The sequence below is a fragment of the Argentina silus genome (genome assembly GCF_951799395.1).
Source record: "Argentina silus genome assembly, chromosome: X".
Taxonomy (NCBI): Eukaryota; Metazoa; Chordata; class Actinopteri; order Argentiniformes; family Argentinidae; genus Argentina; species Argentina silus.
Genome location: NC_139653.1, coordinates 1395026 through 1414955, shown reverse-complemented (window position 1 = coordinate 1414955; position 19930 = coordinate 1395026). Strand labels below are relative to the sequence as shown.

At 43.1% G+C, this 19930-nt stretch overlaps 2 protein-coding genes across 2 annotated transcripts; both read right to left on the bottom strand.

Annotated features, from left to right (window-relative positions):
- Positions 1–412: 412 nt before the first annotated feature.
- Positions 413–8412, bottom strand: polr1b (RNA polymerase I subunit B). The gene is made up of 15 exons (XM_083695641.1): positions 8235–8412; positions 7475–7642; positions 7168–7314; positions 6907–7039; positions 6324–6460; positions 5941–6164; positions 5677–5848; positions 4898–5069; positions 4410–4691; positions 4000–4133; positions 3647–3817; positions 3205–3361; positions 2754–2950; positions 2168–2418; positions 413–1875 (listed from the first exon to the last, which is right to left on the bottom strand). The coding sequence occupies exons 1-15, from the start codon at positions 8409–8411 to the stop codon at positions 993–995; spliced, it is 3405 nt and encodes a 1134-aa protein (XP_083551767.1). The 5' UTR covers position 8412; the 3' UTR covers positions 413–992.
- A 966-nt stretch (positions 8413–9378) lies between these two features.
- On the bottom strand, positions 9379–18651 carry ttl (tubulin tyrosine ligase). Its single transcript, XM_083695867.1, has 7 exons — positions 18001–18651; positions 17519–17597; positions 16853–17085; positions 16467–16602; positions 16033–16302; positions 15058–15201; positions 9379–12609 (listed from the first exon to the last, which is right to left on the bottom strand). Exons 1-7 carry the CDS (start codon positions 18167–18169, stop codon positions 12408–12410), a joined length of 1233 nt encoding a protein of 410 aa, XP_083551993.1. The 5' UTR covers positions 18170–18651; the 3' UTR covers positions 9379–12407.
- Positions 18652–19930: the final 1279 nt, after the last annotated feature.

The following is a 19930-nucleotide window of genomic DNA, read 5'->3' as shown; positions in this document are numbered from 1 at the left end:
CGGCTAATCCGGTACATACTATAGTCTGCAGGAGTACAGTAGCAATAATCCCCATCAGTACTCTTCTTGGGTGCATCATGGAGAAGGCATCTTTTCAATGGATAACGTTTTATCATTTAACGGGTACAGCTCACGTCTATCTAATCATCCTCCGACAAGTAGGGTAAAACATGTTAAATGGGCAGATCTTGTACCTTAATCCGAGTGGAGAGTTAATGAGGGACTTGACCTCCATCTGAGTCTTTGAAGTCTCCCTTGGCTGAATGGTTCAGGAGGGATTAGTCACATGAACAAGCGCACGCATAAAAAAATAAATTTGAAGTAGTGTTGAAATCACAAATGCTTGCCTTTATGGTAATGGAAGAATAGTGTTAATGTTACTAAAATGAACACCTACCAATGCTCATGGGGTTTGAGGATTTATTCACAATTAAAGGTTATAAATTAGTTATACATCATTTATAAACCCTCATAAAAGGCACCTTGAAGTGTTACCAAATATTCTATTTCACCATATCAGCTTTATTAATTAGGTTTGAGGACAACACATTTTTTTCTGATTGCCCTTCTCAGGAAGAGTCTAGTTGGTCTGGAAGTCAGTAATCCTTAAATGTATTAACTTGTCACATGAACAACTTTCAACCTGAAGATATGAGTGTACGATATCATTGTATTGTCTCGCTCTATCTAAACAGTAGTTACAAAAAAAAGTATACAATATCTTTGCATAAACCTCTAAATTATGTTTTAATTTTTCAAAACCTTCTTGCATGCACTGTTCTCCTCAATGCCCTAGTCTTACGGTCCAAAGTCCTACGTTGGAGGAATCCACTAGATGCACAGGTATCAAGTATAGAAAAACATTTCTTTCACACCTTACAATGTTTGGCCTATGACAGACCACAACTGTTACAAGGCATTTACTCTCAGTCCAATGACAAAAGAAACAGCACTGTACAGACTGATGGGAAGACAGACTTGTCCCGTGGGATTCACTTCACGTCCAGTTTGATCTTAATGTTCATCGCTGCTAACTCTGCTACAAAGTAGCGGAAGACATACGGTACGGACACAGTGTCGATGGAGTCGCTCTTGCCGCACAGGCTGCAGACCGTTGCACGGTGGCGTGTGGCCGACCAGTACGGGGGCGGCTTCTCCAGGAGGGGTGAGAGCAGACTGCCGCAGTCCACGCACACCTGGGTCACCGATCGGTCGGAGCAGTTGAAGAGACGGTCGTGGAGCAGAAACGAAGTCCCGTGGGCCAGCAGGGCGTCCCGCTCCATCTCCCCAAAGCGGATGCCTCCCTGGACGTTCCTCCCGCCCATGGGCTGGTTGGTCACCTTGTCCCGCACCCCCGTGGTCCTCACTTGGAACTTGTCGGAGACCATATGACGCAGCCTCTGGTAGTAGACCACACCGATAAAGATGTCGGCCTCCAGCTCCAGACCGCTGAGGCCGCTGTAGAGGCGCTCCGTACCATAGTGGTTGTAGCCGGCCGCGCGCAGCATGTCCCCAAAGTGCTCCAGCGCAGAGTGCTCCTCTGAGAAGGTGAAGGGTGTGGCATCGTGGCACAGGCCATGGAGGGCACCAGACTTGCCGGCCATGCTCTCGATGAGCATGCCGATGGTCATGCGGGAGGGGAAGCCGTGGGGGTTGAACAGGATGTCGGGGGTCATGCCGCTCTCTGTGAAAGGCATGTCCTCGACGGGCCACAGACGGCTCAGGATGCCCTTCTGGCCGTGGCGGCTGGCAAACTTGTCCCCAATGGTGGGGTTACGCGGCACCCGCACCGTTATGCAGATGCGTTTGAAGCGGCCCGAGCCAGCGTCGTTGCTGCATACCTTAATGTTGTCTACAACACAGCTCTCTTGACTCCTATGGGTGACGCACACACACACACATTTATCAAGCTACAGTAGCATTTAACATCTCAGATTCTGTTATAACTGCCTCTGGTCAGCTAATTCATGTACAGCAGAGACAGACCCAGAGCACTGGTATGATCATGGATCAATGTTTAGAAAAGTAGACAGTTAACTTGGGGTCGAAACATCTGTGTAATAAAAATGTACACTTCAGGGAGCAGAAACCGGTGTGTGGATTTATTCAATGTTTTATGATAAGGGATCAAACCGTGAAAAGGGGTGGGGGGGTTCAGATGACTTACTTGTAAAAGGTGATAAAGCTCTGGCCTGTGTTGAGGTTCACGTAGCAGTAGAAGGGGTCTCCATACTGCAGCACAGACCCGATGGGGGGGAGCCCGTCAGCGTCTAGTTTGTCCATCACCTTGGGGTCACCAGGTTTGACCCCAAACACCAGGCTGTCTTCCCCTTTCATCTTCTCCGCCAGGTCCACCAGCTCGGTCTTGTAGACGCTACCGTGACCGAAGCCCCTTTCCCACGACGACTTGTTCATGATCTGTTACAACAACAGACTGTTAGGCATCTGGCTGGAATTCCCCTCTTTTAGAACATGACATGCACACATTATACAACTGGTTTCTTCCCTTTCTCCATTACTGTGACTGCTTGTGGGACTTAGTCTTATTACAAGACTTATTTGTACAGTTTTGTACAGACGTACAGTTGTTTCACTTACTTTAGGGCGAATGTACTTATTTTAAGTTGCTCTGGACAAGAGCGTCTGCTGAATGACTACATTTTTTAAATGTAAATGCACATGCATGCAATTTCTGTGCACATATGCAACAGTAAAAACAGCCTGACAAACAGGTGACTGTGTGTCAGGCTCACCATGGCATCCTCCATGTCGTAGCCTGTGTAGGATATAACAGCCACTATGGCGTTGGTGCCGATGGGGTAGTTGTCCATGTTGTAGTGGTCATACATGATGGGCCTGACCAGAGGGCTCTGGGGGGTCTGGAGGCGGTACAGCTTGTTGTCAGAGCGCTCTTGGAAGGAGTGGAGGGGGAAGCCCATGGTCTGTTTACCTGTAGGGGGCGGGGACACAGAGGTGGGTTACACAACACTTACCAGGAATTTAATGTCTGTTGCTGCGTCCCATTCCTTCTCCTGAAGAATGTACTGGTCCTTTTTTTTTTTTTTTTGCACTTTCCCACACGGATTTAAAAGCATGATATACTCACTAAAAAGTAAGGTCGACAATTTCATTCCAGGGACTGTCTGAGGATCGATTCTACTAGTCCTCGAAGAGACAGGATTACACACAAGGAGGCAACCTTACCCATCTGACACTGGTACATGTTCCTGGGACTCTGGTTGTGGTCGGAGTAGGGGATGAAGTTAGCCACCACACTTAGCATGCTGTGAGGGAACAGCTCCTGGTGGGTGCTCACTCCTGGCTCAATCTCATCCTCACTGATGCCAACGTTGATGTAGAGCTGTGGTAGGGCAGACACACACACACACATTACTGAACCATCTCATATAGTTCTACAGTCAATCTAATCATTTGTCACTCAATTATCAATTATACCGGTCACATTGTAGGGGCTCTAGTCTCCTGAATGAAGAGCAATCCATGTATAGTAGTTCATTTTGACTACTATCTATCCCTCCCACACAAACAAGAAATGAGTATTTGATGTGAATAGAACCAGATAACGATTTGGAACGAGGCATGCCTCCCGTAACATAGTCAGGTTATCCCCCTCCTGTTGTTGTACCTGTTCAAAGGTGCCAATCAGCTCCTGCTTGCCCAGCCCCAGGTGTCGGACGGGGCGCACCAGGCGGCAGGGGGTGGTGAAGAGGTACAGGCCTGGGTAAATGCTGGCCTTGCTTGTCTGGGGTACTAACACTATCTCAGTCCAGGGCGGGATCTTCTTCTCTTTCAACACCTACAAGAGGAGAGGCATGAGCCAGGATGAGTGACCAGAGGCACAAATACATTTTATCACAAAAGAGAGCTGATAATGTAATTTATTATGTATAACGAAATCACCTTATCACCTAATTTCACACATCTACTCTTAGGTGATGACCTCACCTTTTTTAAGATGGTGGATTTACTGGGGCTTACCTTGAAAATGCGGAGAGAGTCTGCAAGGAGGGGTGCCAGATCCATCTCCACCCAGCCCACCATGGCCCCATCCAGGAGCACAGGGTAGCAGTTGGAGTAGGCCTGACCAGGGGTACCATCCACAGGAGTCACACCTGGAGGATGGCAAGAGACAACACAGTCAGATGTAGAATGACTATGTATTCTCTTCACACACACTTGTATCCCCACCCCTTAAAAGGGACCCTTCACATTCATTATCTCCAGCACCATACCAGCGTCTACATGTGAACATTTAGATTTTCAAAAACATATGAGGAAAAGATCCTATGACGTCATTGGGGGGTAAAAGAAATATAAATTCAATCTTCCAAAACAAAAGCCACAAACGCACTCCCCCTGACTGGAAACTACTGGTGTTTCGCACTCACCCAGGGAGCAGAGCAGGGCGGGGAAGGTGGTGGTGGCGAGGGCCAGGGCCACGATCTCACAGTGGGCTGTCATGTGGTTCATGAGGCCGCAGGGCTCCCCGTCGGGCGTGTGTACGGGACACAGGAACCCCCAAGACTCAGGCAGCAGCCGGCGGACAGACGTGGTCCTCATCTTGGCAAAGGCCGCTCCTCTGTGCACGCAGCGGAAGTGGGACAGGTAGCGGATGAAGTTGAGCTTGTCAGCCACCACACACAGGCCTGTGTCCTGGAGCATGCCCAGACCTGAGGATGGAAGAGGGACAACAGAATCAGTTACTGCGCAGCAATACAGGACTATCGGCTATTATAACTACGAGATAAAATTCACTGTAGTTATCTGTATAACCAGAGACACACACTGGGACAAACCAGCTCCAGCCAAAGTGGTACGATAATAGGGAATCTAATAAGTTGCTAAAAGCATTGTGTGCTTCAGGCATGCCAATTACCTGTCTTTGAGGTGAGATTTCCAGTTGCCAGCAGATACTCGAAAGGCTTCGTAAGATCAGTGCCCATGTTGAACATCTTGAGCAGATTGTCAGAGCTCACTCTTCCGTTAACCCTGTGGGCCCTCTTGTCCATGGACAGTTTCACAGACACCATCCAGGCAGCCATTTTCTCCTGTCATCATATCACAGCTATTAAAAAAATAATCTCTTGTTTTGTTACTTGAAGTACAGTAGTACTAGTGTGGTTCATTCAATCTATTGATTACTGAAGATGAGTTAAGCTTACAGTCACATATAAAGCATTGTATGCAACTGTAGCATTGTATGCAACTGTGTCAACCTCTGTTCGCCCCGGCTCTCATTACTTGTAGGGAGTGTTGAAGGTAACGTTTCTGCTCTTTGCATGCCGAGTACGTGCTGTGTGGGCTTCTATTCACCTGTAATCGCTTTGATCATGCAAATTACTGCTATAGTCTGTCTGTCTGTGTTGCTGATATCACCACTAGGGTTGAAATTGGTAAGCCATTCATACCATAGGTAAAAACCCGGTATACTTGGTATACTTATCAACATCACCGGCCTTCTTGCAAACACATATACTGTAGCCTGCCATCATGAACATGCATGATTTTGAAATTGTAACAACGCCATTATGTTAAAAACAGACCTTTAATAAAAGGGGGGTTAGGGTTAGGTTAGTGGGGCTGTTATCTTACTGTTAAACAACATAAGATAAAGAGGTTCTCATTATTGGTACACCCCAGAGCAGAGCTGGTCACCTTGAGGAACATCAGGTAGAGCTGCCCTGGTGTGAGCACCTCCTGACACATCAGACTGTCGGGGTTCTCCTCCATGCACTCCTGTTTGGCAAATGTGAACAGCTTCCGTGTCATCAGACACAGCAGGAAGAACTTCTCCATATCCGACTTCAGGTGGATACATATGCACTGGCTGTGAAGAGACAATATGTTGTTATTATTATTATTATTATTTATAGTCTGAGAGAAAGTATGAATGTGCACGAATGCAGTGTCCACACTTACTCCAACAGGTAGTTGGCACATTGCTCGTGGGTGTACCACTCCGGCAGGATCATCTTCACCCGGAAGCGTTCACCTAGATAATTGAGCACCTGGCTGCGGGTGGTACAGCCCTCCTCCATGACGAGTCGCAGCATCTCTGACACGCAGCTCTTGTAGAAGGAGTTCTCCTCGCGTCCCTTAATCAGTTCCTGGTAGATCTGGAAGTCTGAAAAGTCCACTAGGGCCTTGACAGCACAAACAGGCAGATAATCTACAATGTTAATGTTAGAAAAACAACAACAGTACAATACATGCTTTCATATTAAATATCTGTCTTTAGTGTCAGTTTCAGCTGCATGGTGATAACATTTTGCATGGTCCTCCTGTAAATCAATCTGGGCCACCTTTAGTGCAAATCCCAATGGAAGGAAGAAGAGCTCTTTCTGGTAGATGAAGTTGAGCATCACAGTGCCGTTGTCAAGGTAATGCAGGTTCATATTGACGGCAGTGTGCTCCTCTTTCACACAGCGCATTGTTATACCTGGAGAGACAGAACACGGCTTAATCCTCTGGCTGGATCTGGGTCAGCGATAGTGTGTGATTTCACTCAATAGTCCTCAGGCTCAAATTTTTCTTGAGCAAAATAGTGCTGAGCAGACAAAATAATGCCTAATAATAATAATATCTAACATCTCAGAATACTCAACACCACGATTTTTATACCGTTATACCTTTTGTACCTTGTCTTTAACCATGTTTAAGAAATGTTAAGTTTGAGAAAGTGATTATTCAACCAGAGTTTTAGTAAATGCATTGCATATCATGCAAACGCTAGTTGCAGTATTAAAAAAATCCCACTGGATTATGTCTCATCGCATCCATTAGAAATATTATGGTTACTGTGTGACTTTGCTCACTTTTTTGCACATGCAATTTGGAGCTCCTTGTGTCTCAACTGCTTCCACACCACACACTGCCTATACCCACCATATTGAGTGTACCCCTGGCCTCTGTTTTTCCATTTGGGTCTTGACATGGCGATAGGGTAGTTCCTCCTTGGCATGATCAGCATGCGAATAACTTTCTCAATCCCATTCACTATAAAGTAGCCACCCATTTCCTGTTTGAGTGGGAGGGAACAAGTGGTCAAATTAATGAAAAGCTATACACGGAGCTTAAAACCATAATATATGTGCCTGTACAGAGGATCAGACTGCCAGACAGGCTGTGGGTTGAGCGCTCCCCTACCTCAGCCTCCTCATGGTGTTCGATCAGCTCCTTAGGGGGAAGCCCATGCAGGTTGCACAGCTTTGATTTGACCATGATGGGCACCTGGCCCAGGGACTGCTTAATGATGCCTTTGGGAACGCCGTTGACAGACCAGCTGACATCTGCCTGTGGAGATTCACAGCACAGAAAGCTTCAACAACATATTTCAGTTCAGCACGATAGGGGTGAATCTTGGCATTTTATTGGTTGTCATAATACGTGCAGTAGTACAGATGCTAGATACATATGGTTGTTGGGTGTGTGTGTGTGTGCTAGCCAGGCTTACCACAATCTTCCCCCGGTAGGAGCAGCGTCTGCCCCTACACTCTGCAGGAAACACCCTGAGGTCTCTGCAGATGGTGCCCTTGGCAACCACTGGTTTATAGACAGTGGCCTCCACAAAAGCCAGGCTGATCCTGTCATTTCTGAACATGAACTCCAATGGGGGAATGGCCTAAGAGAGAGATGTGTGACAGTTAACAAATCAAAATCTGTGTACATGGTTGGAGTCAATACCTTCTAAACTCTAAATTGAAGTCAACAGAAGATTACACTGGTCCTTGCCCTGAATCATGACTTGGGGTACTTTCTTGCCAGTCACACCCATTAAATCAGTGATTTCGGGCATGCAAGATCACCAACAAAATGTAAACAATGGGGAAAATGCATTTTAACACAGGCATTTTTATATACAAATGCATTGTTGTGCTCAAGGTATTCCATTACATTCCCTGACAGCAACATTACCTTTTCAAAACATGTTTAGAAGCTACACATCATGTGTTTACAAAATCTACTATATGAACAAAATACAGCCAATACATAAGTTACTATGTATTTGGCAAGCTGCTCTGCCCCGCCGTTCGCTACAATATTTATACCTTTTTCAAATTACATAGAAATCACCGATATCTGATTTAACACCCAAATTAAAATATCAAATGAATACAAGCTCACAAATGAGGTTAGTTAGAAAAGTAACTAAATTGTCTGTCAGCAGCCCACGTGTGAACTCCACTGGCGAGCTAACACTGCTATCCACTGACCTGCACAGCGCGCGACAATCCATCTGTAAGTGCTTGGTCAAACGACTCAATATGCGCCCTCGTTAGATCTTGACAAGCAGCATGTTGTGTATTTTTCGGAATGCCAAAGCCTGCTTCTGTTAAATTCTTCAGACTTGGACTGTTCGGTAAACTACTCCACTTCGCCGGAAGATCCATGATCGTATTAACACATGTGTACTATGGCGAAGGAAGAGCACAATAGTGGTGCGTCTTCTTCTTCACGTGATTTTGTTCTGGCAACCAACGTAAATGGTGGTGCATTACCGCCACCTACTGGACCGGAGAAGGACCAGAGACAGACAAAGACAGTATTGAACCACAGAGACACAGGAGGGAAACCTGTCGTATTTGTGTCACTTCAGGAACGCAGGGTCTGTCTACTGAGTCCCTCCTCCCAGTAGGGCACTTGCCTATGGTACAGAACATGTCATTCAGCCCAGTATGAACCAACCTAAGACCGGATATAATGGACTCCTCCCTTTGGTTCCTTCATGTGTCTGGCAGGCTAGGCAGAGAAAGTCACAAACTTAACTAGCAATTGCACACCGTCTGTCACCTGGTCCTAATAGCGTTTTCAGCGAATAAGTGGTTACACCAAGATCACAAAACAGGAACCTCATAGCTTCCTAACCTGCACTGCAGCAGGGCATGCCGTAGTCTCCACTACCCCGGATTCCTCACACTCCCCTCCCCCATGCTTCCCAGCCAGCTCCACTCCACACTGCCATAACCCCAACCTCCCCTCCCAGATACCCATAACCCCAACCTCACCAACAACACAACCTCCATTCTCTCCCTCCGAGATACCCACCACCCTTTTACACACTCTAATGGATGGAGAATATGTCTACCCCCCCTTTTCTCCCCCTTCTGTTGCCAGCCCCTCCTTAATGATACTCCTGATAGACACACAGACAGGTTCATGGCCATGTCAGACAGGTCCATGCACATGTTGCACTCATCACAAGTTTGTTGGCAGTTACAAATTGTTGGCATTTGTAAACACAACAAATGTTACATTTTACTAATGTAGTTTTCAGTATAGTGGTTGCTTTTCTGCCCTGTTGCATCTCTATGTTAAAGTCTTACTTAAACCCAAAAGAGAGGTCCAGAGACACAGATCAGCGATACATGACATTTTATTCTACATGATATTGGTTTCTGATACAATCAAGTTTTCATGCAAGAGTTTGACAAAACATCAGCAAAAGAAAATACAACATATGCATTCTTGTCTAGACACCTTCTTACTATTGATATCATGTTGGCTTGATAGGTTTTTGCTCTTGTAATAAACCCTTTAAACTATTTCAGTGTCATATTGTTTCAGTGATTTGTGTGAAAATGTTAAATGATGAATGAGTAACAACTTTATATTCAGATACAGTATCTAAACAGGAAGGTTCTTTGGTAAGGAAGACAAATTCAGGACATACCAAAATGGGGGGGGTTGGCAATCTAAAATTGAGAAAAACATGTTTTTACTGTATTTTATACACATCTAGTGCAATAATTTCAGCATGAGGAGAATATCAGGAAAGATTGTTCATTGTTCAGACAGCTAAAACAGACACATACATAGGTCAGACAATAACAATAGTAGGCAAATTCAGCGCGTTACAATCAAACAAACAAATGAAAGGTGCGTTTAGATGCAGGAGGTCTATTGCTTCTTTCAAAAATCATAAAGAGGCAATTCCCACTAAGGCACCCCTTCCCATTGATGGAAAGAAATTTTCCCAAAATGTGTAGAATACTGATAGTTATCTTGGATACTTTCTCAAACAATGTGTGAAAACGTATTTTTTCATTAACCATTTTATAACACCTATAACATCTAGAGACACTCTTCTCTGATATACAATCCAGCGAAACATTCTTTCAATCAGAACCACTGTTTCCTTTGACTATGTGCTTATTAAAGCAGCAATCAGCGATCCTAACGCGCCTCAGACCACTCAGGATGCTCTTAGCCCTGGCTAAGCAACGTTTGCACATTGGAATGTAGGATAACCCTGACCTTAGGCTTAGCTGTTGCTGCTCCGAACAGGGTTACCACTGGCTTTTCAGTGTTAGCACCAGAAATCACGCAAACACGGTGCCAAAATTATACTCAAAATTAGTTGAGTATATCATTCACAATTAGTGCAGGATGAAGCCGAAATGAACTGTTTCACTCAAGCACCCCAACCCCTTAACTTCCAAAACAATGTCCCGGGTCAGTGTCGCTGATAGCTGCTTTAAATAGATGCTATTGTAGCTATCATTCACATTTGCCTGTCCCTCATTCCCCATTGTAATCTTATAAACACAATAAGACAAAGATGTGCCAAAGGCGTCCCATAAAACATGAAGCACAGCATCATCTATTTGATCTATGTGACGGAGGAAAAGCAGTGGTGGAAAAGGGGCATGAACTCAAGCAGAGACTTCAAACATAATAGGACAGCAAAGGTATGAGTCACTGTGGGTGAGAATGCTACCTGTGCACAGAGCGTGGTCAAGTAGCATGTCAATTAAATGCAGTGACAACAAGAGAAAAGGAAAAGGACTTCCATGTAAGCAGGTGTCACAACATTGAAACTCCATGTAACATCATAGAATCGCTTATGCAAAGACACTAATAACTAAATATACTCTTCAATAAATCAATAATCTAACAAACTAATTTGCACTGACATACAGTAATTTGTGGGGTTTAAAACTGCCAGGTTGTCTTCTATGGACTAAACTACTCTTTCACACTTTTCTACGAGCTACTATTAATAATAAAAACACACGAAACATTTCTGCAAAGTAATCAATACACGGGTAGAGAATTACACCATTCTCTTACACCATGAGGTGTCAAATGCATTGCAGTTCATGACAAACATGGAAGTAATGTAATAAAATATATGGAAGAGAAACAAGGCTCTGGGCAGCTCTTGGCTAAGAACTCATTATTAGAGGTAAATGGGGGAAAGTAGGTCTCCTTGCATTAGAAAACAAGATAACACTACAGCATGCTTTCACATCAACATGCTGCCCCTCTTAAAATGACACAGAGGTATTTGAATGTGGACCGTCAACCTTATATGTGATGAGAATGAACACTGACATGAACTAGAGTCGTCTCTTGCTAAGAATGGAAGACCTACTGTAAATGCACACATTGTGCTGAGAATAATACCCTAGCTATCAAATAGCAATACAATTAAAGAAACAATTAAAACAGAAACCAGATGCATTTTCTGCTTTAAAGCTCTTTTAAACTACTGCACATAAACCTCCGTTGGGCTTTCTGAACAACCATGATATATATGAATTATGCTTTTCATCAACATTTGGTGTTCGGAAGAAAGTAGGAAGGAGGAATGTTTAACACAATGCTAACTTTTGTGGGGAAAAAAACAATAGATCTGCATACCAAGAGAAAAAGACCAGAACACAGAGGTTTACACATTTGCCTGACCATGATACACAGGCTTACATACTGCAACACACACACACACACACACACACACACACACACACACACACACACACACACACACACACACACACACACACACACACACACACACACACACACACACACACACACACACACACACACACACACACAGAAGCAGAGGCGATCTATATTACCAGATTTAAGGGGGTATGGGTGGAGATGTAAGGCACTAAAGTCTCAGGGTTGGATAGTAATCGGATCATTCCCTCCATCTTAAGTCTCAGAGTTGGATAGTAATTGGAGCATCCCCTCCACACAGTACATTATCCTGGGAAGCCTCAGTGGCAGCGCTGAGATGAAAGGAATTTCTCCTTATTCTGGGAAAATCCAAACCCTTTTGTCAATATTTCTGCCCATTCATCTTCATCATACTAACATTCACCAAAGTGTCCACACATCAGTGTTTTACGTGTCCAGGCTTTTCTCTGATATGCCCTTCATAGTGGGATATGAGACAGGACATTGTGGTAGCACATATGAGAAGGTCCCAAGAGTAGTCCTCTTCTCTTTAGTCCTCACCAGGCAAAAACCAATTGAAAGCCATGCTCCCGGGACCCTGGCCCATGGAACCTCTCGGGAGGGGAGGGGAGGGGGCTTAGGAGTGGAGAACAGAGGGTGGACGCTGGAGCTTCTGAAGCAGAGGGGACTTGGTGTGCTTACAATCGGCTGAATGGGCCCACATGAAGGGGACCTCTGAGTTTTGGGGAGGAACAAGAGGATGTGGTTATAGTGGAAAAGGAGGGGGAGGAGGAGTACAGGGAAGGAGAGGAGGAGGATGAAGAGGAATCGTTGTTCAGGGTGAAGACACTGGAGATGGCTACGTCCACAATACCTTGGCATAGCTCTGGGTAGAGTTTCCTAGAGGAAGAAGAGGACAGTTTAATTCATGCCTGTTAACTAGACTTAGAGCGATCAAACAGAGTCAAAGGAAGAAATTACGCAAAAAGCACACAGGAAAGATATCTAGCTTGCTGTCCAGTTTTTCAAATAGCTAATATAAGCCTAACACAGGCCTGCCAGGGTGTGGTTTGGCCCGCAAACTTTTTTAATTTATAAATTATAAAAACAAATCTTTATTAAAAGCTGCATAAAAATATGCACCACCTTATTGCTATTTGACTAGCCTCTGCTCAATGCTATCTTTTATCAATGTTATTGTAATATATACAGTATATAGAACTCTCACCTTTCATGACAAAAATGACTGACCACTTGTTTGATAGTTTTTGCTGTCCACATGATGCCATGAGTCTTGTTAAATTACATAGAAAAGGAATGATCAGGAAATGAGCTTTAAATTGCAAGCAATAAAATAAAATAAAAAAATCCTGCAAGAAGTGTCCCATGGAGCTGGTCATACGATGTATTGCTTATTTAAGGCATCATCCATTTAGATTTCATTTTGGCCTACCAAGCCAAAACGTTTGGGCACCCCTGGCCTAACATATACAATACAATAGGCTTAGACAACACTTTTATTAGCTATTTTAAAAAATCCTGATGGGATAAATGAATGGGGATTAAAGACCTGAACTAGAAGCTCACATTTTTAAATAGAGTCTGGACTGGATATACTATAATAGAGACTGCATTCTGACATGTTTTGACTGCATTCTGACATGTTTTGACTGCATTCTGACATGTTTTGACTGTATTCTGAAAGCGCTTCACCTCGCTATTTTTACTTGAGCGCATTAGGAAATAGCAAAAACAAAAATTAAACATAAAAATAAAAGACTAACATGGAAGATTATCAAAACCCTAAGCTTTGAACAATGGAAACATTTTCTAAGGAATTCAAATAAATCTTTGGAGGCAAATGAGCATGAAGAAATAAAAAAATGCTGGACTGAGGACAGCAGAGCACACAGATTGAGCTAATTATGGATAAATAATTATTCCTCACACTGTTATTAAAAGTGAGGCACTTTACACTCAATGCCTAATGAAAGGAAAGCGAGAAGGAGGCCTTCGGTGAAAACTAGTCTCGTTCCCAGACACTGGTCTTCATTAAGACAATAGAAAGACCGTCGAAAACGGACGTCCTATAGCCATTAGCTTAATCGGCTTAATCTACCAACCAAACATCTCCAACATCTTCCCCCTAACCCTCCCCCTGTTCACATTGCCCCGGTATGCGCTCGCCTACTCTGAAACATGGACAAGGGGGTATGGGTGGAGATGTAAGGCACTAAAGTCTCAGGGTTGGATAGTAATCGGATCATTCCCTCCATCTTAAGTCTCAGAGTTGGATAGTAATTGGAGCATCCCCTCCACACAGTACATTATCCTGGGAAGCCTCAGTGGCAGCGCTGAGATTAAAGGAATCTCTCCTTATTCTGGGATACTTTTTTGCTTGCTTGCCAATGAGTTACAGCAAAAGCTTAATCTACTTGGCATGGCCAACACTGTGCTCTGTCACAGCCGAAGACCACCACCGTCAATGGCCAGACAATCTAATTTTACTAGTGTTTTTTTTGCTGTTGATCATGGAGGATCAAGCAAAGATGTTGCAAGGTAAAGGGATAGTTACTGCGATCGCTGGCAGAGACAAACACCAGGATAGTAAGATTGCAAACGGAGACTTCAGGAAAGTGAAGTGAAACCTTCATTGGCAACAATCAATGAAGAAGCAAACTGCAGAGGCCAGTGCTTCGCGAACGTCTAATTGGAATCACGGTGGATGAAGTACACACCGTGGTCCAATGGTCAGTAGAGTACACTAAGTAAGGTATTGTAACTAGCTATCTCCGTTTGCAATTATACTGTTGACTAGTCTTCTTCTCTACTAGCTATTGTAGCAAGAAAGCTAACTTAATGCATTTGTCATTTTGTCATGTCTTTGGCCATGGCTTTGATGGACTACTCCCACTAGACACTAGCTGAGTCTGGGTTAGGGGAAACAACCGGATGTTTGTACTTGCTATTGTGATGGTTTTCCCTACAAGTGTGACACACATTGACCAGGTCCTGCCTCCATTTAGAGCAACGGCCCGCAGTCATCTGAGTCAAGAAATTCAATGATGACAAATACTTTACTTTCACTCTCATAGAATGACATGGCCACTATTGAGTGGTTAATATTCCAGGCTTATCTGTGCTGTGCGTAATAGCCTGGGGACGAGGTTAAGTGAAAACAAACTACATTCAACCAAAATGTGAAGAATTTGCAACAGCAAGACCAGCATGAATAGAGAATGAACTGAGTGCAGGCTGGAAGGGAAGAAATAGGGAAGGTGAAATAGGAGAGAAATAATCATTATATGACTATGAACAGTGGGAGTAAAGAGGTAGAACAGTACTGACTGTGCACAGGCTGGGGCTCCATTGATCTCGATCAGCCACACTCTGAAGCTCTCATCTACCATGAAGTCAAAGCCAAAGAGCTGGAAGCTCTGATAGGACAAGTGCTTAGTACTGATCGCTGGCTCAATGCATGTCAGACAGCTCCTAAGAGACAAGACAGAATAACCATAGTCAGGTGGTTGTGTAGCAAATACCTGCATATAACTTTACAAATATAGGAAAAAGCATGCAAAGTCATATGAACAATTTGATTCCCACATCATACATGCCTCGATCATAACAAATGTCACTAATGCTTAACTCTTTATCAGACACACCAAATAGGTCTCTAAAGGATAAATAAGTTAGCCTCAGTATAAGCCATATTTATCTCAATCAGCCGGTTGAGTTGCCCAGTATGCGTAAATTAATAAACGTAATATATGTATGTTATGATAGAATTTCCATATAATCACAACTGAAAATGTCCCGTCCTTTGGACGTTTTTTTTCTTTCTAAATTATTTCCAATTTAGCTGCCTGTTCAGGAATTCACTATTGTTTTTACCTCTACACCCGTTTTCACATTTATTCTGACTATGTCGACACCCCCAGACAGTTTTCAAGTCCATATCTTTCATATTTATATGTTTATCATTTATGTCAGAAAGGCCATATTCCAAAAACACATAACTAACACTCTAAAGCCAACTTTATTTACCACGCTGTTTCCTAGAGCGCAGGTTATGAGGATGACTGTCGTATTATGACTTGGACTTGCATGTCTGCATGGTATTTTAGACTGTATTTTATTTTTGGATCTTTTCGGATTGACTGGGATCAGATCAATGACTGGGATCCTGTGGGGAAATGGCTTGACATGATATGCCTACAAAAATTGTCTCGGGGAATCAGCAGCACATTGACTTAACTACAAATATATGTGCAAAAGTAAAAATGGATGTCCTCCTTTAAAATAATATAAATTGACAAGTACTTTATGATCTGCTTGATCTGAGGTAAGATGGTCGTCTCTAGGGCAACACTGTGGGAGGTCAGCAGGTACTGCCTGAACTCGTCAAAGAACATCTCATTGCCCTCTTCATAGCGTCCGTAGTTCTCAGAGTGATCCTTCTGGATGCAGTGATTAGTCAGGTGGCTAGTCATGTCCTGGAGGTTTGAGCTGTTGTAGGGCTCTGAGGAAGTCCGCAGCACCCCCTCCCGGTAAAGGTAGATGTTGTACTGATGATCCACAAGCACCCAGCTCCTATAAATGGCAAACCCAGAAAGTTACAGGGGTTACATTGCCTCAGTTACCGTCCCTCAAACATCCTTCCCTACATTACAGATACAACATTAAGTTAACAAGAATTCATACAGTATAAACACTCAATGTACAGTAAGCATCAACACTGCTGTTGAAAGACTTGCCTGATGTCGAACTTGCGTTGACCAGGTTCTAGAAGTAAAGGCCTCTCTAGATACTTCTGAATGACATGGACCTGCCCTTGATTATCTATGAACTCCAGCAACTGATTTGCATCGTGGGAAATAAAAATACCAGCTCCTGTGATAATAAAACAAAACCAATTGAGCTATGGTTTCCTCTCCTTGTATGCATAGTATACTTTTATGGATATTGACAATAGTAGTTCTATTAACATGTTTCAAGGACAAATAATACACATTTTTAGGTTAGCCAGGAAACTTCCAAAAGGATCTTGAGTCAGCGCCATCATAAGCCTTCTCCTGACCATCCACACTGTTAAAAAACCTGAGACTTTAGCTGAGATGATTGGAATTAATGGATAGTTCACCTTTTGCTCCAGCAGATGACTTGGCAATCCACACAGTTCCTTCTCCGCTTTCCTTTCTTGAGTGATAAGAGGCCAAGAAAACTTCCCGTTCATCAGTCTTGGGGTTACTTTTCATGTGGCTAATGCCATTCTTTGCCGGAGCAACCGGGGTGTTGAGGTTGGTAGGATAGATGATGTAGGATTCAGGGAACCAGTTAGACGGGTCTGAAAGCTCTGGACTTGTCTTGATTAACCTGCATGTCAAGGAAGAGCATCATTCAACTCAATTACACCTAATATTTGTTTGGCTGTGGCTACAAATACGGGACCAAATCATAATGTCATAGGCTGCTAGTCTAGTTTGACTGTAACGCTATCCCTAACCTCAGTTCAAATCTTAACCATTACCCTAACCTCACCCCCCTAAAGATAATTCCCTACTGTAAGTGTGTGTTTGACAACCAATTTCTAAGTTTGGCGAAAAAGCTGTTGTTCACTAACTCTAGCTCTAACCTTGACCCTACCCTAACTTCACCCCTAACCCATCGTAAAGCGAATATTAGTCTGTGAAGAATTGTAAACAATATCAGAATACGTGTCCTTAGGTGTAGTCACTATTTATAGTATCTCATCTGTGTGAACTTTGATGCATTGCCACTAGTCAAAGCTTGAACATACGGCACATACTTGACTAATGATGCTTTGCGGCACAGCTTGTCTGCTCCTCTGTAATAATTCACCATTTGCATCAGTCCTGGTTCATGACCTGTGGAAAACAAACATTTGTAAAAACAAGTCAACTGAGTGGTGAAGCAGACATGCATAAGAAAAGCATTGGATTGATTTTTCTGGGGCCGAACATGTTCATAACAATGTACAACAGCAAATGATGCATTTGGATACAACTCTGCATCGAGGATGCTGATACTGCGAGTCCTGATTTGACTCCAATGACTGTGCTGGATGGAGATCACACTCCTCCTACTGTACGGGATGTGGCAAATACGCCTATAAAAAGTGCTTTATTCAAAAAAGGTAACATGCAACATATTGTGTCTACGCTTTTAGAGCACCTATTAATTAAAGTTCAACAAAGGCAATCACTATAAGACTATGTGCTGCTTATTTATATATCGTCCTGTCATAGCTCAAAATAAGTTGCTATTTACCAAGACGTCCAAAGGGTAGTCTGTTCCGTTCGCCCAACATCAAATTAAATCTAGGATTATCCTTTTTCAGCCTCTTCCATTGTCCAGTGGAGACGAGAATTTTGGAAACTTCAGCATAAACGCTACTGTTGTCATCACGGGCGACAAATGTATACGTCGGAGCATTCATAATGCAACAATATTAGCTTGTTGGAGAGTAACAGCGAAAACACTTATATGAGTAAGACTAGCTAGCTATCAGCTATCTCTGACTGGCTGGCTGGCAGACCTGGCTAGCAAACGTTATCTCCGCAGACGCCTGTGTGGCATGAGTCAGTCATGTTAAGCTATGTTCCCATCCCAATCAAACAAGTACTGCACCGTCGTTATAAGTAGCTGGCTAACCATTTCATGTTGCATGACTGAACTACATTTCAGACATGGGATTGGGACTCCAGGGTGTGTCAATCAAGCTACTCCTTGGGATCCTTTCGGCTAGCACACTAACGTTAGATGGCTAGCTACCTAGCTATCATTTACATTCTGTCAAGCCACAATTAACTTGCTGAATCTTACTGGATATCTGTCTTATAGCGGTTAAGCGGGTTTAGTTAGATAATAATGTTAATCCTGATATTGGCACGAATCACGATGTTGGGCTTGCTTGCGATGTTGAAGGTGCGCTGACGGACGTGTGCCGTTCATACAAGGATGTCACAGGGATCTGTGTTCTCTGAGCTCCAATAGTGGAACTCCGCCCATCTACTTCCGATCAATGTACATTTATGATAACGCTGTACACTTATAAAAATAAGAGCGCCCAAATTATACTTTATTTTGCATTTAAACATGGTAAATAGGGGTCAAGGAACCACAAAGAAATATACTAATCATCTTAACAAATATATATCAATCATAACCACGTAATATTTGGTATAGTATAGCCCCAGAAGGGTTTGTAATTGTTCTTATAGGTCAGAGTACCCAATCTAGACTGTGTAGGACACATACAGTATAATGGACTGTACAGAGCTATTTTTCAAAGATTTCATCAGGTGAGTTTGAATCTAGAGCGATGTCATTGCAAATGTTGCTGGCTATTTACTCCAGCCATACAGCATCTATTTCTTTGTGAGGTGCTATCCAAGGTCCTGAAATAACTTCCCTTATATAATCAATAGGCACTGTTCTAGCAAGGAATTGATTTTATTTAGAATACACAACACATTATACATCCTAATAGAAATCGTAAAAATAATGTTAAAAACACAGCAAACATGCAGATCAAATCGTAATCATAACATAGTCATTCATTTGATACTGGAAGTAAAAAAAAAAAAAAATAAAAATAATAAAATAAAAAAAAAAAGAGCAGAGTGGTACCAGAGAATCTTTGAAAAATAATTTTGTACAGTCCATTATATGTGTCCAACATAGTTCATATAATAGCCATGTGTAAAATGACATGTAATTCCACCATGTACATTTTAAAGCTCAAAATGACTTTTTTCAAAATTCTAGATACTTGTTCTTGCGTAAATTGTGCTTATTTCAGCAAAATATAAAAGAAAATATTGTGATACCATCACTTTCCATTCGCGAAAACCCGCGATAAGCGAAACCGGAAGTCTTAATGGAGGGGGATGCAGTAAATCAGCTTGCGCCAATTGTAATTATAAGCATTGTTGATTTTAATAATTTCCCTCTGTTCTTGATATAAGCGTTGTGAACAGGGAGAACCTGTCACAGACAATAAGGGAAGAGACTTGTGTGGCGTTTGCATTTTTAATGAGCATTAACTGCAATGCTTACTTCAAAGACTGCGTGGGATACACAGGGAGTGGGAAGCGTGGAGTTCTGCGGGGGTGTTTCATAGACCCATCCTTTCCTCAGTGCCCAGACGATCTGTGAACTCCGCTCACCAACTTCCGGTCAAGGTAAATGTATGTAA

Coding starts and splice junctions, on each gene's coding strand:
- polr1b (XM_083695641.1), bottom strand. CDS start 8,411: ATGGATCTTCCGGCGAAGTGGAGTAGTTTACCGAACAGTCCAAGTCTG. Junction 7,315..7,474: donor CCTACCGGGGGAAGATTGTG/GTAAGCCTGGCT, acceptor GAATCTCCACAG/GCAGATGTCAGCTGGTCTGT. Junction 5,070..5,676: donor TCTACCTGATGTTCCTCAAG/GTGACCAGCTCT, acceptor ATATGATGACAG/GAGAAAATGGCTGCCTGGAT.
- ttl (XM_083695867.1), bottom strand. CDS start 18,169: ATGAATGCTCCGACGTATACATTTGTCGCCCGTGATGACAACAGTAGC. Junction 16,603..16,852: donor GTCATCTGCTGGAGCAAAAG/GTGAACTATCCA, acceptor TTATTATCACAG/GAGCTGGTATTTTTATTTCC. Junction 15,202..16,032: donor CAGATCAAGCAGATCATAAA/GTACTTGTCAAT, acceptor CTTGTCTCTTAG/GAGCTGTCTGACATGCATTG.